Source organism: Sardina pilchardus, chromosome 7 (assembly GCF_963854185.1).
Source record: "Sardina pilchardus chromosome 7, fSarPil1.1, whole genome shotgun sequence".
NCBI lineage: Eukaryota > Metazoa > Chordata > Actinopteri > Clupeiformes > Clupeidae > Sardina > Sardina pilchardus.
In genome coordinates this window covers 8,381,157-8,396,105 of record NC_085000.1, presented here as the reverse complement: position 1 = coordinate 8,396,105, position 14,949 = coordinate 8,381,157, and the positions used below count along the sequence as shown (strand labels likewise).

The window sequence follows — 14,949 nt, the reverse complement described above, 5'->3', positions numbered from 1 at the left end:
TCTCAGAAGATTCTCCTTGACTCTCAGAAAGCTGTGGTAATAAGGGGAAATCGGTTGACCAACATGTAGGCCAGATCTAAGTTGTGTCTATACTAAGCCGGGGAAATGCACGTACATTTGCAGGGAAAACATTACAACTTTGAAATGACAAGTGTTTGATGTGGGCGATGTTTGGAACTTTTTTTCAGTGCTAACCACCACACATAGTCGTATCTGAAACTCCAGTTCCCCTATACTGTACATACTACGTTGCGAATCAAATGTATCCACCTCCACGTTCTTGTAAAAGTATCGTTTTCAGTATTGTTTTAATATCGATGGAAGGCCTCAAACAGAGGAGTAGTTTATATTTTAGTTATTATTGTAAGTGTTTATATTTACTCGGCTTAGTTCTGTTGTGGATAGGATCCTAGAATCTAGGCCTTTTACAACGGTTACCGGGTCAAAGGTTCATTATTAAATCATTATTATTCCCACAACATTCTAGACATATGTGATCATACGCCCCAGTAGATGAAAAATATTTGTTTGGTGTCCTCCTGCCAAGGATTTGACATCCACCCCTTCTGCGTTGCACATTCACCCTGAACACGGTGGGAGGGAGCCTAAGACACGAGGCCTTGTCTGCTTCACGGATGAGAGAGACACATTCCATGTCCCAGGCAGTGGATTATCTTACAGAACTCAAGTCAACATTAAACAGTGACTATGTCATGGCCAACAGAAACAGGAAAGTCTTGTTCCAGCCTCTCCGGAATGTGTCTCATCCTCATTCACAAAAAAAAAAGAGAGAAAAGGCTGTTTCCTCTTCCGGCTCTTATCAGCTTTCCTTCTATTATTTTTAGTCAGTCCAAATGAGTTGCTGATGTGTAGATGACACACGGGTCAGAGACCTTTTTGACTGTGGCGGCGCTATGAAGCCATCGATCAGAGGGGTTGCCACGGAGAGGAAGGTGACTGTTGCAATAGTACAGAAACCAACCAGTGAGTCACTGTGTGTCACACACACACACGAACACACACACACACACACACACACAGTGTAATAGTTTAATACAAACATTCGCACAGTGAGTACAGCTTGCTAACATGCTAACGCACTTCATCAGAGCACATCACATAGACAAACATTCACACCATTGCTTTATGGTAGCTATGGCAACCCTGCATCGAAGTCTCCCATCAAAGTGCCATTCTCCTTCTTTCTCTCTCTCTCTCTCTTTCTTTCTTTTTGTTTCTTCCACCTTCTCTCTCTCACTCAATCACTCCCTCTCAGCAGCTCTCTAAAGTAGGAGATGATGCACACACAATCAGGCCTTGAACTTTCCCTCAGTAGTTTCAAGGGCTTTCGTGAATCAGCTTTATATTATCCATTGCCAAGTGATGCACTGGCCCACTACACTGCGTGTGTGTGTGTGTGTGTATGCACGTGTGTGTGTGTGTATTTGTGTGTGTGTGTGTGTGTGTGTGTGTGTGTGTCTGTGTGTGTCTGTGTTAACGCGTGTGTGTTGAAAGCTATGCACACGTTTGGAAAACACGCGGCAGGCATGGCTGCCTAGCACCCAGTATCCCAGGGGAACCAGCAGTGAAAGCCCTGGTGGGTATTTATAGTCTTGAGTGGAGCCAGGAGTGCTTGTCAGCTGTGTTACAGTGACGCCTCAATTTAACTGTGGATCCTCTTAGCATCTTCAGTTTGGTTCCTTAGTTCCCGTTTCATCCTGTTTTGTCTCTCTTGGTCATATCAGTAAACCTCTACTCTCCGTCTTTCTCATTCACTTACACAGTCACACACACACACACACACACACACACACACATGCAAGCACACACACTCAAACCTGCACAAAAGCACACAGAGTGAGTTAAACTGAGTGCAAGTCATTTCGTTTTGCGGTGTGTGAGGTGGAGGAGTCGGAGTTAGGATTGTGACGCGTGCTTGGAGGACATTCATCATTGATGTTCTGCCTCCATGCCTCCCCACATTCATCCTCCACTTTCACTCTCCTTTGGCTTTGTCCACGCCAAGCCAGTCAGTTCTAAATGCAGAGGGGTTTTTTGTTTTGGCCATTCGCCCCACGCAAACTTGGTCACTGAGGGGGGTTGATGCCACTTGGTGTTCATTAGCTTTAAGGAGGTGTGTGTGAGTGAGTGTGAGAGAGAGAGATGGACCTGTTAACTGGAGTTAATCTTTGAATGGGTGGAGGATTGTAACCTCTGCTCTGGTGGAGAGTGTTCATAATTAACCGCATTCTCAGTGGATACTGTAAGTTCATTACTTACAGTTTAGAGACCATCAGGGAGCTGTGCTGCAGGCATGTCCTACTATTGGCCTTCACTGACTTTTACACATGATGTATAGTCTGTGCGTTTGATAAAGGTGTATGGGTAGGGATTGTTACAGTTAGTGTCGTTGCACCCTCACCTTTTGAGACTTGCCTGAACATGTTGGAGGTTTATGACCCAAAGTCGTATCAAACAGCTTTTGTGACACCCACGGCGTTCCTACCATTCCTGTTAGTCAGACTTCAGTGTGTGTGTGTGTGTGTGTGTGTGTGTGTGTGTGTGTGTGTGTGTGTGTGTGTGTGTGTGTGTGTGTGTGTGTGTGTGTGTGTGTGTGTGTGTGTGTGTGTGTGTGTGTGTGTGTGTGTGTGTGTGTGTGTGTGTGTGTGTGTGTGTGTGTGTGTGTGTGTGTGTGTGTGTGTGTGTGTGTGTGTGTGTGTGTGTGTGTGTGTGGAACTGTACTTACTTCACCCTATCAGGTCTGTGGTAACATGTTGACTACCCTTCTGTGAAATGTGTTTCTGTAATCGGCTGTCAAAAGGCCTTGCATTTTTCAGGAGCCTTACAGCAAAGTCACTACAACACACACGCACGTCCACACACACACACACACACACACACACACCTCCACCGTTCACAATGAGGTCAGCATTCTTCATGTATCTCGGAACTCATGATGCCTCAACCACATTCATAGGCGTGTGTGTGTGTATCCATTCACATCCCACGCCTTTTAGAATTGTTTAGCTGCCTGCAGCTCCAGAGGGTGTAGGCTTTCTCACAGTAAGACTCGTCTTCCTTCTACAGCCACTTGCTTAGGCAGGGTGGAGTGAATCATTTGAGCCAGTAAGGCTCATTCTGTGGGGCTTGGCCTTGTGTCATGCTGTCATTAGGAGACTGGAGATATGCTCGTGGCCATCAGTACCCCATCATTGCAGTAAGCATTAGTGCCTTATGGTTATTGTGCTCGCTAGATATCGCAATATGAGTGATTTATTAATTTATGACAATACTGTGAAGATATTGCACATTTATGGGTCACTGTATTTGCCACAATTAGGTTAGCCTAATTTCTCATTTCTCTCTCTCTCGCGCGCGCTCTCGCTCTCTCTCTCTCTCTCTCTCTCTCTCTCTCTCTCTCTCTCTCTCTCTCTCTCTCTCTCTCTCTCTCTCTCTCTCTCTCGTTCTCTCGCTCTCTCGCTCTCTCTCTCTCTCTCTCTCTCACTGATAAGTTCACTCTCTCTTTCGACCGCTCTCCATGTAGTATCCGTTATCAGTCCCCAGCACTCTGTTGAAAGCCCCCTCCTCTCCCTCTCAGAATCAGTTCCCCTGAACTGGCTTTCTAGGTTTTCTTCAGAACCACATGCGCACACACATACGCACACGTACGCATGCATTTATAGACACAGACAGGCTGACCAAATAGAGAAGTACACACAATTTCACCCACCCCCCCCACACACACGTCACACACACACACACACACACACACTGCAAGGCACCAAAGATCTCTTATTTGCCACAATGACACTGTCCTCTGTCACCTGCTTTGAAGTGATTGTGTCTCACAGGTAGCCTTGTTGAGATTAAGTCGAAAAAAAAAGGGGGGAAAAGGTAAAGCCGCCCTGTAGATATTGGCCAGCCTTCCAGGGCGGCAGATGAAAGGTGATAACTCTCACCCCCCACACGGAACGTCAACGGAAGGCCTAGATCTCTGCCGCTAGAGATAAAGTGCCAGGCAAGAGAGTGCGCCAGTGAGGCTGCCCAAGGCCAGCCAGAGCCAGCCAGCCAGCACAGAGAATCCCAACAGAGCACCCACAGACTGAACCAGCCAGCACAGAGAATCCCAACAGAGCGCCCACAGACTGAACCAGAGGCTCTGACAGGCAGGACACAGGCACTGAGATCGGCCTCGCCCATTCACAGTTGAACGTAGTCTCTTGGGACAGGCTTTAATAAGGGACTTGAAAGTGAAGGAAATGGCAAGCTGATTAGGAGGGAGGAATGCATTGAAAGCAAGTGCCTTGAGAGAGATGTGTTGGTGTTGTTGGAGCGGTCTGTGGCAGAGCCATGAGGGGAGGGGAAAGGAGGAGAGACTTTTCCCACGTGTCCTCCTCGCTTTGTTTTTACACTCTGCCTTGTGTTGTGCAAAGCCTCTTCTGACAGCTCAGGTTTCCAGAACAGAACTGGTTCCCTCTTTGTCTTTTGTTAAGGAACTTGCAAGATGACATAAGTGAAGGAAGTTTATGTGTGTGTGTGTGTGTGTGTGTGTGTGTGTGTTTGTTTAAACCCAAGGAATGTGAATGACGTGACTATTTTGTAATCTGAGTCCCATGCCTGGCATTTTTTGCTCCTGGTAACCTTGTCTTTATCTCCATGGATTTTTTTTTTTAGAGAATCACTCAAACCCTCCCGCATAGAGAATCACTCAAACCCTCCCGCATAGAGAACAAACAGTCTGTGAGCAGATTAAGAATTCCAACATATAACGATTGTGAAATTCCTCGTCTGAAGTCTTTGGTTAAGCCCAGATGTAGCAAGCTAAAGGCCTTTTTGTTTTTTTTGTCCACACTGAATGCGCTGTTGTGTTGGGTGCAGGAGGGCCTGGTGTACAAGCTCAAATAATCCAAGGCTTTAGTGTAGGAGTCTCAAATTCAGCACTTAGGTGCCTCGGAGGGAGGGACTGCGGCTGATAGATGTGCGCCCTCTGGTGTTCAGCAGAAGTACTCCGGTTGCTGGCGCAACCAAACTGCCTTTTGAGTCAGGGGCGGGGCTAGAGGCCACTGCCGGGAAAGAATGTGGGATGCAAAAGCGATTCACGTGGGATAACGACAACCTCAAAAACGAATAATCGCTACCATGGTGATAAAATGAGAACGCTCCACTTTATTTCAAGACCCCAAGTGACATGCTATGACTCATATTCACCCCGTTCACTTTATGAGTCAATGGAAATTTTCACCTCTAATATTATCCTCACGTTGGGTAAATTGTCACTTTGCCTGGAATTGTGGTTCTATTTTGTGACTGTCAGTGTCTAGTCTGTGTTAGGTCTGACTGTGGTTTCATATGGGGGGGGCTCCTCTGAGAGTGTGTGAGAGAGAGAGAGAGAGAGAGAGAGAGAGTTGTGGCTCCCATGTGGGTGGATGGTACTGTCCTGAGGAGACGTGCAAGTGAAATCCCAGACCCCGGCCTTATCTGATCACAGATCCGCATCTGCTCTCATTCTCAACGACAGATTTTACGTTTCAACTCTCTGCATGTGTTAACTTGTCTACGGCTGAATGATGTCATTGTGAAGCACGGCATAATACTCTTGTTTTTATTTTGCATTTTGTTTTTCATTTTCAAAAAGAATACTGTAATATGTTAATTGTGTGTGTGTGTGTGTGTGTGTGTGTGTGTGTGTGTGTGTGTGTGTGTGTGTGTGTGTGTGTGTGTGTGTGTTTGTTTGTTTGTTTGTCTTAGATGTTTTCAACAGATTTCGCAGTACATTCCTGTCACTCACTTTTGCTCTCCCTTTCCTTTGTCCCTGCAGAATCGCTTTGCGGAGATCTTCGGGAACGATTCAGCCGCACAGGACAGGAAGTCGCAGGAGAACTTCAAAAAGTGGCTGCTGGCTGGCGTAACCCTGGTGACCGGGGTTGTGGTCGGGTCACTAATTGCCCAGAAACGGCTGTGAGCGCGAGCAGCAAGGGACAGTCGACTCGACCCTAAACATGAAGGAACGACACGCTTAAATATATATTAACATTATTATTTTTCTTTCCCTTTGCCAAGAACCTCCATGTTTACATCCGCTCCTCCCACCACCATCACATTCTGCCCAAAACACACTGGCTAACCAGGCTATCGATACCATCATGTTCCATGCCACTCACTGGAACAGGGACACTGTCTGTTTTTGAGTGACCAGAGAAGGACCTTGTGAGTGGCATAGCTTAAGACGGAAGACTGTCCTGACCTTTACATCGTAATACACGCACACACATGTACACAAACACACAGGAAAAAAAAGTCTTTAGAAGAGAGGAATGGGGCGCCAAAAAAGTGGACCAAACATTCACTGTTTTTTTTTCCTTGTTCTGTTTTCGTTGCTGTTGTTGATGTTGTTTCTTAACTAGTTATTTTCAGTGCATATGCATATGCACGTGCATATTTTATCGTTTTCAAACAATGGACAAATAAAATGGATGCTTGTGTTGTTTGTGAAGGCTAAATACTTAAAATTCCCAAACTGGAGTGCAGTTGAGACAGACCCTTTGTATATTATTTTTTTCTATTGCCGTGGAACTTCAAATGTCTTTGAAACCATTTTAATGCCTGTTTTTGTTTGGGGACATCATCTCTGCTCGTTCCCAAAAGCTGCTGCACCACGGCCTCAGAAACAGCCAGGCAACCAAGCACTGACGGAAGACTCTAGTAAAAAGAGATGTTTTTGTTCTAACTCTTGTAAGGTTTGCATGTTTTTTTTGTTTGTTTGTTTTGTTTTTTTCCTGTCTTTTGTTTAGTTTTTTTTTTTTTCTTCAGATTTCAGAGTGGGTGAAATTTTGTGGAGGGAAACTTGTGTGTTTGGGGGCAGGGGTGTCTTAAATTGTCAGCACACCAGTCAAAGAAATTATGTTCGATAGGTGCAAGTAAGTTAAGTTGTCGTATGCATGGTTCTTTTAAACCCCTGATTTATAATTAAAAAAAAATATGTCCACTATATCTTTTTGCCTGTGATACCACAGATAGATTCCTCTCCTTATTAACCTGAAGACCCACGGCACAAGAAACCGCAGATATCCACCCACTAACAACTATGTCTATGATCTAAACAAAGCAGAAGGAGGAATGCTATGTCTACTGTGGATTTATTGATATTGGTATCAACACATATGGACTATCATTTTGACTAGAGGCTGACAGTAACTACTGTGTTTCCTGGTCCCATCTTCAAACAGTAATGTTTCTGTTCTTCAATGATGAATGGATAGTTTTGCTAAGCACCAAACTGCACTGGTAACAGAAAGTGAGAGAAGGTTGTGAAAAAGAGTATGCCTGATCTGTACTCTTAAAACACATGTGTGGAAAACTATTTTAAAACCTCTCTGTTTCCAGATAGGGACAACACATTCATTTAAAGAGTCTGGGTATGACTACATTGAAAGCGAGGAAGTCTAGACATTGAGGAAGCCTGAAAGTCTTCATTTTAACACAGCTGTAGGAGCAATAGGTTGATTCGAAAAACAAAGTTCCTAATAGGGACAAAAAAACAACAACAGTGTGGTAAATGTATAGACTACCAATGTCTTATGTAGAAAAAAGAAAAAAGATAACTGATCCGCACAGCAGTAACCCCAGATACAACTGAATGACTCCTTGTAGTAGGCATTAGGAAATAGCTGCTCTTCCAGGGCAGTTCATTTACTACCGTGTCTCTGCCACCTCTGTCCATTGACAACCGACAACACATTAATTCTTTAACGCCTTTCTGCCACAACAGCTAATAGCACATGTCAATCACAGCGAGCCCACCTGCTGCTTTGCGCATAACTAATGTCAAATGGGCCAAGACGAGAATGCGATTTCTTGACTCCTTGGATATGTTTAATTTAAATGCAGACATGTTTGTCATTTCCTATTAACGCTGTTTGGAAAGAAAGCTAAGTGAAGAGAAATTATATGAGACAGGTATGGCGGCAGGAAGTATCAGAACAGGTGAATCTCCCCCCCCCCCACACCTGTCTGCCTCAAGAGATTCCGAATCCTTTGGGAAGACAGGGTCCTTTCATCTGTCACTCAAATGCCATTGAGTCTGAAAGCCCTGTCCTATGAGACCTGACCTAAAAACCTGGCGAGGATATGAGAGTTCACTGAGACTCCATGAGTCTTGATCGGTTTTTTGACAGTTGGAGTATAGGCCTAAATGTTTCTGAACAGCACTTGGTGCTGTGTGTGGAGACATTCCTGCTGACACCACAGGATGTCATCTTTTTTGTCTTCGATTCGTTTTTCTTTTTTCTCCACCTCTTTGATTTGGTTTGATTTGCAGAGGTGGCCTCATGTCATGTTTTTATGTTATATTTGGGTTTTCCTCAGTTTCAGGTGAATTTACAATGACAACACCCCTCACCCCCAAAGTATTTGACATTGCTGCTCTGTATTCATTAACAGATTCTGCAGAAAACATTCCGTGTGAAATGTAAGAGCTGCTTGCATGCTTTAGACATGTTTCTCACAATATAGACTGCCAAGAAACAGTTTCCCTTCACTTGTTAGTGTGAGTGCATAATATGTTTGGATACTTGATGGAGAGTTGCAGCAAGTTTGTCTTTGAATTTCCTCTGGCAAGCATTGGCACGACACTATGTAAAGTAGCTAACTTAAATTACCTTTAGAGTAGCAAAATTAGATTAGCTAAATATTTAAACATCTGATTATTTCCAAATGTTATATTTCGTGTAAACAGATAGTGTTCCTTGCTATTGCCTTAAACTCCATCATTTATTTTGTTGACGTGTATATTTAAGTCATTGTGTTTTAGGAAAATGCAACAAAAAAAATAGGACGTTTAAAAAAAGAGAAAATATTTTTTTAAAGTTTTGATTTATTTTTTTCCCATCCATAGTTTAATTTAAGCAAACCTGAGCAAAAACAATAACTTAAATGGGTTGTTTGATGTTCTAGAAACTTATTTAATGTCTGAAATGAATAAAAACCCATAACCACAGTGTTGTTTCCTGTTGCTTTCTTTCAGCCAAAGTGATGACTGTGACATACAGGACCTTTTCAATGTCATATTAATGACCCTGGAAATGAATATTCAAAATAAAATAAAAAAAATCATGACACCTAGTCAGGTCATATAGGTGTAGAACCCAAGCAGACATCTAAATATTAATGATTCAATGTCTGTATTTTTGTTTTTCATGAGGTCATTCAAAACACAAAATGTTTTGCACTGTTAAGTTTAATTTTAGCCGCCTTGACAGGACATTTGTACAGTACATTCAATGCGGTGGAACATTGTGGTTGTTGAGTGTGGAGAAACCATATTTCAGACATATTTTCCTGCTCTTCAAAGCATAGTGTACATGTGTACCTTAAATATTTATGCAGTATTGACTTAAAAAGCCAAAACAGAGGGGTTGTTGTGAAGACAATTCTGAATGTTTAGTTAAATGTTGAGGAATATTGGTATACTATGATGCCCACTGTGACTGGATACATGAGCAAAAATCATGTCGAAATGTTCTTATTCTGAATTCCAGACACACTGACACTGGACAGCAGGTGAAATGGTAATGAAGGGAACCCCCCCCCCCCACCCCCCCCTTTGTTTTCTTTGTTCATGTTCATGACATTACGTGTGGAATTACATAATATTGTGAATGGACGGAACCACCTAAATCAGTTAGGACTCTCGGGCAGGAGAGATTGGCAGGTATTTACAGGAAAGCTGCGATGCGTCATGTCCTGCCCTGCCTGAGGCATAACGCACCCTGATGTTGGAGCTTTGGATGTTTACTTCCACTTTTTATTTTCATAGTCCCAGTAGCTGGCGAATCCCTCGATGGGGTTGACCCTCATGTCCAACATCCTCTGCACCTGCTTGGCCTGCCACTCTGGGTCGAAGGTGTGAGGCGCGGGTGGGTAGACTGTTGGTGTAGAGGGAGATTAAGGTGTTTAAAGTCAGCATTAAACATTGTTTGAAGGGATATCCAAAACTTCCCAAAGGAAAATATTTGCAAATGTTCAGCTTTGATTTGACCAAATAGACCTGTTTGATCTAGTATGAACAGATGGAGTGATGTTTATATATACAGGTGCATCAACTATATATATATATATATATAATATCAAGGAAAAGTTCATTGTTTTTCTGGGTTTTTTTTTTTCAAAAAGTAAAACTTTCATAATCATGATCCTCATGAAATCTGATGCCTCTCTTCCTTTAATCATGACCTGTCCTCTATCTCATGTTCTCCATTCTCGTCTCATCTCTGATCTATTACGTCTAAAAAAGTGTGGCATCATGAGGTCTGGTGAGATCTGTCTCACAGTCAATGTGTGAGACTTGACACCCCTGCGATATGACAGCTTGTGCCACTGTGAACCTCACAGACAAAAGGCAGAAGAAAGCATGCAGACCACAGGAGTTTAATTATCCGATGCTGAGTTGCATGAAAACATTTAACATGTACATCACCATAGGTAATCCACTAATATGTCTGCCTATCTGATTTTGTGGAGTGGTTTTCCCCTCAAAGTGTATTATGATTTGTCTGTATTTAACTGTTTTTCCTAAAACCCAATCCAATTATCGTATTCAATCTAGATTAGATTACAGGAGGGTTTGTAAAATGTAGACTGTAGCACACACTGTGGCAGTCTGGGGAGTTGCAGGAGGTTCGCCCGCAAGAGATGGACATTTAGAGATTGGGCCTCCAGATTAAATGGCTTTATTCCCTATGTCTATGGCTATAACTACAACCATATACATCTACCTATGCGATTTCAGAAGCTTCAACTCACCATAGTGGCTCTGCCAGATGACGATGAGTCCGGTGATGCCGAAGAAGATGAACATGCCTCCCAACACTGTCTTCCACTCGTGGCTGGGGACCTTCATCTCAGGATAGGTTTTTCTGAACATGACCCTGTACACTGTGGAGACAGTAAGAGGCACAGACGCCAATGGGACATGAAGAGGGGAATACCCACAGGTAGCCTACACTACATTCTCCTGGGATTTGTTTGTGTAGCCAAAAAAAAAAAAAAAAAAAATGTTTTGTGTCGCTTGTGTCACTAACCACCAAAAGTCAAAGGTAACAGAGTGCCCATGCAGCTGGACTGTGAATGCCAAAGGCTAAATGCAAAGTCGTGGAAATGACACACAGCAAGCCTGTGCTTTAGACTGAAAATGTGAATATGACCATACAAATGACTTTGGAGAAAAGCTGTACATGTAAATGTTGAAAATATGGAAATATGGAAAGGGCTGGTGTGTGTGTGTGTGTGTGTGTGTGTGTGTGTGTGTGTGTGTGTGTGTGTGTGTGTGTGTGTGTGTGTGTGTGTGTGTGGACAGAGACAACTAGACAGAGAGTAGACTGACAGGCAAGCTTCTCTTCTTTAGACAGCTGTGTCCATGGCCCCTTCTCTTTCTGCTTGAGGCTCTTCTCTGCGGCGGTGAGCTCGTCCTTGAAGGCTCTATCAGGCAGCGGGTAGTCCAGGCGGTCGCAGTACATGGGGACAGACAAGTCCGCCTGCTCCACCGCTGAGAGTGGGTGGACGGAGGATTGTAGGGAAAGAAAACAGCAGCAAGGGTCAGGTAACATCCTAACATAAGGAGTTAGCTTGACATAAGGAGTTAGCTTAGCATAGACTGGGTAAGCCCAGCCCGATCTGCCGGCGATTGGATTTCGCCCTGCAGCTCAGGCTGGAAACCTGCACATTTATCTCTCCTGCTTCCTGTCCACGTTTGCTGGAACGATTCATAAACTGGCTTATCCACCAGGCGCACCCAGATCGTTGGTCTGACTGGTTGAAGGACTATGCAAATGCATACAGAGTAATTTGAACCATTGACCATGCCTCTTGTGCAGTAGAAATACAGCGCAGACTCCCCAGACTAATGTTCAATGTCAAAAGTTTAGTCTGGTGATAGCCAGGCTAGGCCTACAGTAGCCTGAAAAGTTGTGGGTTCAATACCGGGTCCCAGTGTTGTGACCTTGAGCAGTTAAGGCACTTAAGCCTGAGTTGATTCGGGGTCAATGACCCTTGCAATGTAGACATGTAAATCACTTTGGACAGAAACATCTGTTAAATAAGTAAATGTATGAGTTAACCTATAAGACCATGATGAATGCTCAGATGAACACTGATTTTTAAAAGAAATAATGTTAAACCTTTACATTTTAGATTAGAGCATAACTACTGCTACTTATACTTCATCTATTTGTTTGGTGATCTTGCTATAAACTAACATTTTTGTTAGATCAAGAGTAGGCCTATTCATTTCAGGAGGGTTCCGTATCCAACAGTGCCACCTGCTGACGAAGAAGTAGCACTCAGTCTGGAATAGAAAACATTTGCATAGACGGTTTCAAAGGAGCTGCAAAGTCTTCCTGTTAATCTTGCATTTCATGTCTTTATAAACGCTCAACAAAACACAATTTGTTAATAAGGGTAATTTTCCATTACCATTTGTCTAGCTTCTCTTAAATGTCAATAACAGACCTTATTGAAAGTACATTTGTGATTTCATAAAAGTTATTATGGTCATGTGTGTTTGATTTGTTGTTTGATCAGTCAATTAGCTTGAAAAGAGAGCAGAGCTGTTACCATGGCCATGGCTTGCCATCCTGACATTGCTGCTGGTCAGTGCCATGACTCCTCGCCTGGTGAGCAGGCTTCCGATACGTCCAGCGGTCAAGTGCAACATCTGGGGCAACACAATACATGTGCAAAATTAGGCAAGGTAAGTCTTTGCTTTTTAAGTCAGCGTCCACGTTTATGTCATTGTAAATATATATAAAATCTATATCTGGACGCAGTTCATTTAGTACAAGTGCCAGCATTGTTACTTGATCAGATAATGAGCTGATTATTATCATATAATCTAATTCAAAGTATTATTCCAAGTTTAAGCATCCATTGGGCAATATATGATGAACACTGGCTAGTCTTACATCTGACGACTGGTTATGACTACTTAATATCTTAATCTCTAATCTTAATCTTAATCTCACCGCTGTGTACCTGGCCATTATAAACTCTTATCACCACTGAGTGCAATTTATTCATCAGTAACAAATAAACATCTGTGTTTGGCCATCACTGGCCTGTAAATGAAAAGCCCCCCCAAATAATCCTTTTTTATTTATCTATTTTACTTTTCTATTTTATTCGAGGAAACATTACAGTGAGCTTGTGTGGGTCTCCAAGATCTCTAACAAAACACGACTCCTTGCCAAATAGGTCTGCTGAAGTTTCCTTAAGCCGCAGATTGTGTCAGGGTTCAAGCTCAAGATTCAGGGATTGGATCGGATTTTGATAGAAATAGACCAGCAAAGTGGTCCTAACCCGTTTGATTCATGTCTTCATTTTCTTTCAGTCTGGTTTGGTGGCCGGTACCAAAAGACCAACATTGACAAGTGACTGCATGGTGACGTTCCTACTGAGATGTTGACTTTAAGGTAGGTACTTTAAGATGGCAAACTGCCTTAATTCAGGTGTCACCTTGGATCCAATCCAAATCCCATGAAGCTTAGTCTGGCGAGCCTAATCATCTTTTGTTGTTGATTACAGTCTCACTTCAGCCCTCCTAGAGTTCTCAAACTCTCAAGAAAAACAAAGTGAGATATAAATGTCCATTGATCTACAAATATTTATTTCTTCCAATTTCACTCCCAGTGCCATTCCTCATCCCACTGTAATCCAGAAAGTCTCAATTCAGTGGCACATAGCTCCCTTTAGTTTTTAAATGTCAGCGTGGAACTGACAGGCACATAAACAGGCTTTAGAAAATGGTGGAAACTGGCATTCGGTCAAGATCAGAGGACCATGCTCCAGTGCAGACACGTCCCTTCTGACCTCCATATTCACCACCGGTCATTACAGTCACCCTCACTTATTCACTGGACCTGTTCTGGACAGAAGTCTTTGAAATAAAAAAAAGTTCTACAATGCGATGCCTTCGACAAATGCTTCCTGGAAAAAAATTGGACAGATTCAAAAGGACAGTCAACAATTGTCCAAATATGGCAAACAATGCGTCTTTGAGTTCATGTTCGCTTTGCTGCAGTGACTAAATGTTGCAGAAATGTCAACTTCAATATTATTTTGAATCAATCTTATCCATATTTATTAGAATATGTACTTTTTTCTCCTGTCTCCAGCCTTTACATTGACTTCATACCTCATATGTACTGCTTACAGTCAGCTCTCTCTGCTATCCGAACCTGCAGCAAACTGTTTAATCTCTTTGCCCCAGTTTAGCATGCAGTATGCCAGAACTTTCCATAAAAGATCAAGCTTTTCACGTCTATGGATTGCACTTCCTGCACCATATAAGTAAACTAATCTGTGTACTTTGGATAGAGTATTCTGCATGAAGCTTTTAAATACTCACATTTTTCCTGAGACAAGGGACCACACAGGAAACAGAACCACCAAACAGACAATAAGACTAAAACAATCAGAACCCCCCGATCCTTCTGTAATGTGCGCACTGGATTTGGCGTCTGCGCTGACTAGGAAAGAGCAGGGTGGGCTGTTGAGAGATAGAGGGAGGGAAGGAGGGAGGGAGGGAGAACGAGAGAAAGAGAGAGGGAGGGAGGCGGTAGGTTAGGGACTAGGCAAGTGCAAGTAAACAGTCCAAGAACAACATGTGACTAGTGTGGCTAAATAGACGTGGTGCTCTGCTCTGCTTTCACTCTCCCTTTTTCTTTGCTCATATTCATTTCTTTAGCTTTCTCCTCTGCTGCCTCTAACCACTGGGAGACAAGCGGCAGGCAGACATGAGAGAGATGGACATAGTGGGAGAGAGAGAGGGAGAGAAAGAGGGAGAGAGTGAGAGGGAGATGGAGAGAGAGGGTTCAAGCCCCCTACCCCCTGTAAACCACTGGAAAGAGAGGAAATGCTAGTTTTAATTAGGGGAGAGAGAGAGATCAGAGAGGCAGC

The 14,949-nt window shown here is 43.2% G+C and overlaps 2 protein-coding genes across 4 annotated transcripts in view; one reads left to right on the top strand and one right to left on the bottom strand.

Moving 5' to 3' along the window:
- Positions 1-8,995, top strand: part of bcl2l1 (BCL2 like 1) — a 24,927-nt gene extending 15,932 nt beyond the window's left edge. For all 3 annotated transcript variants that reach the window (XM_062540593.1, XM_062540591.1, XM_062540592.1), the window contains exon 3: positions 5,819-8,995. In XM_062540593.1, coding sequence (XP_062396577.1) covers positions 5,819-5,962 — 144 coding nt within the window. In that variant the 3' untranslated portion in view covers positions 5,963-8,995. The remainder of the gene's footprint in view (positions 1-5,818) is intronic.
- Positions 8,996-9,217: 222 nt separating this feature from the next.
- Positions 9,218-14,558, bottom strand: LOC134087228 (cytochrome c oxidase subunit 4 isoform 2, mitochondrial). The gene is made up of 5 exons (XM_062540594.1): positions 14,399-14,558; positions 12,610-12,709; positions 11,381-11,542; positions 10,801-10,932; positions 9,218-9,923 (listed from the first exon to the last, which is right to left on the bottom strand). Exons 2-5 carry the CDS (start codon positions 12,707-12,709, stop codon positions 9,790-9,792), a joined length of 528 nt encoding a protein of 175 aa, XP_062396578.1. The 5' UTR covers positions 14,399-14,558; the 3' UTR covers positions 9,218-9,789.
- Positions 14,559-14,949: the final 391 nt, after the last annotated feature.

Coding starts and splice junctions, on each gene's coding strand:
- LOC134087228 (XM_062540594.1), bottom strand. CDS start 12,709: ATGTTGCACTTGACCGCTGGACGTATCGGAAGCCTGCTCACCAGGCGA. Junction 10,933..11,380: donor TAAAGAAGAGAAGCTTGCCT/GTCAGTCTACTC, acceptor CTGTCTCCACAG/TGTACAGGGTCATGTTCAGA. Junction 9,924..10,800: donor CATCTGGCAGAGCCACTATG/GTGAGTTGAAGC, acceptor CTACACCAACAG/TCTACCCACCCGCGCCTCAC.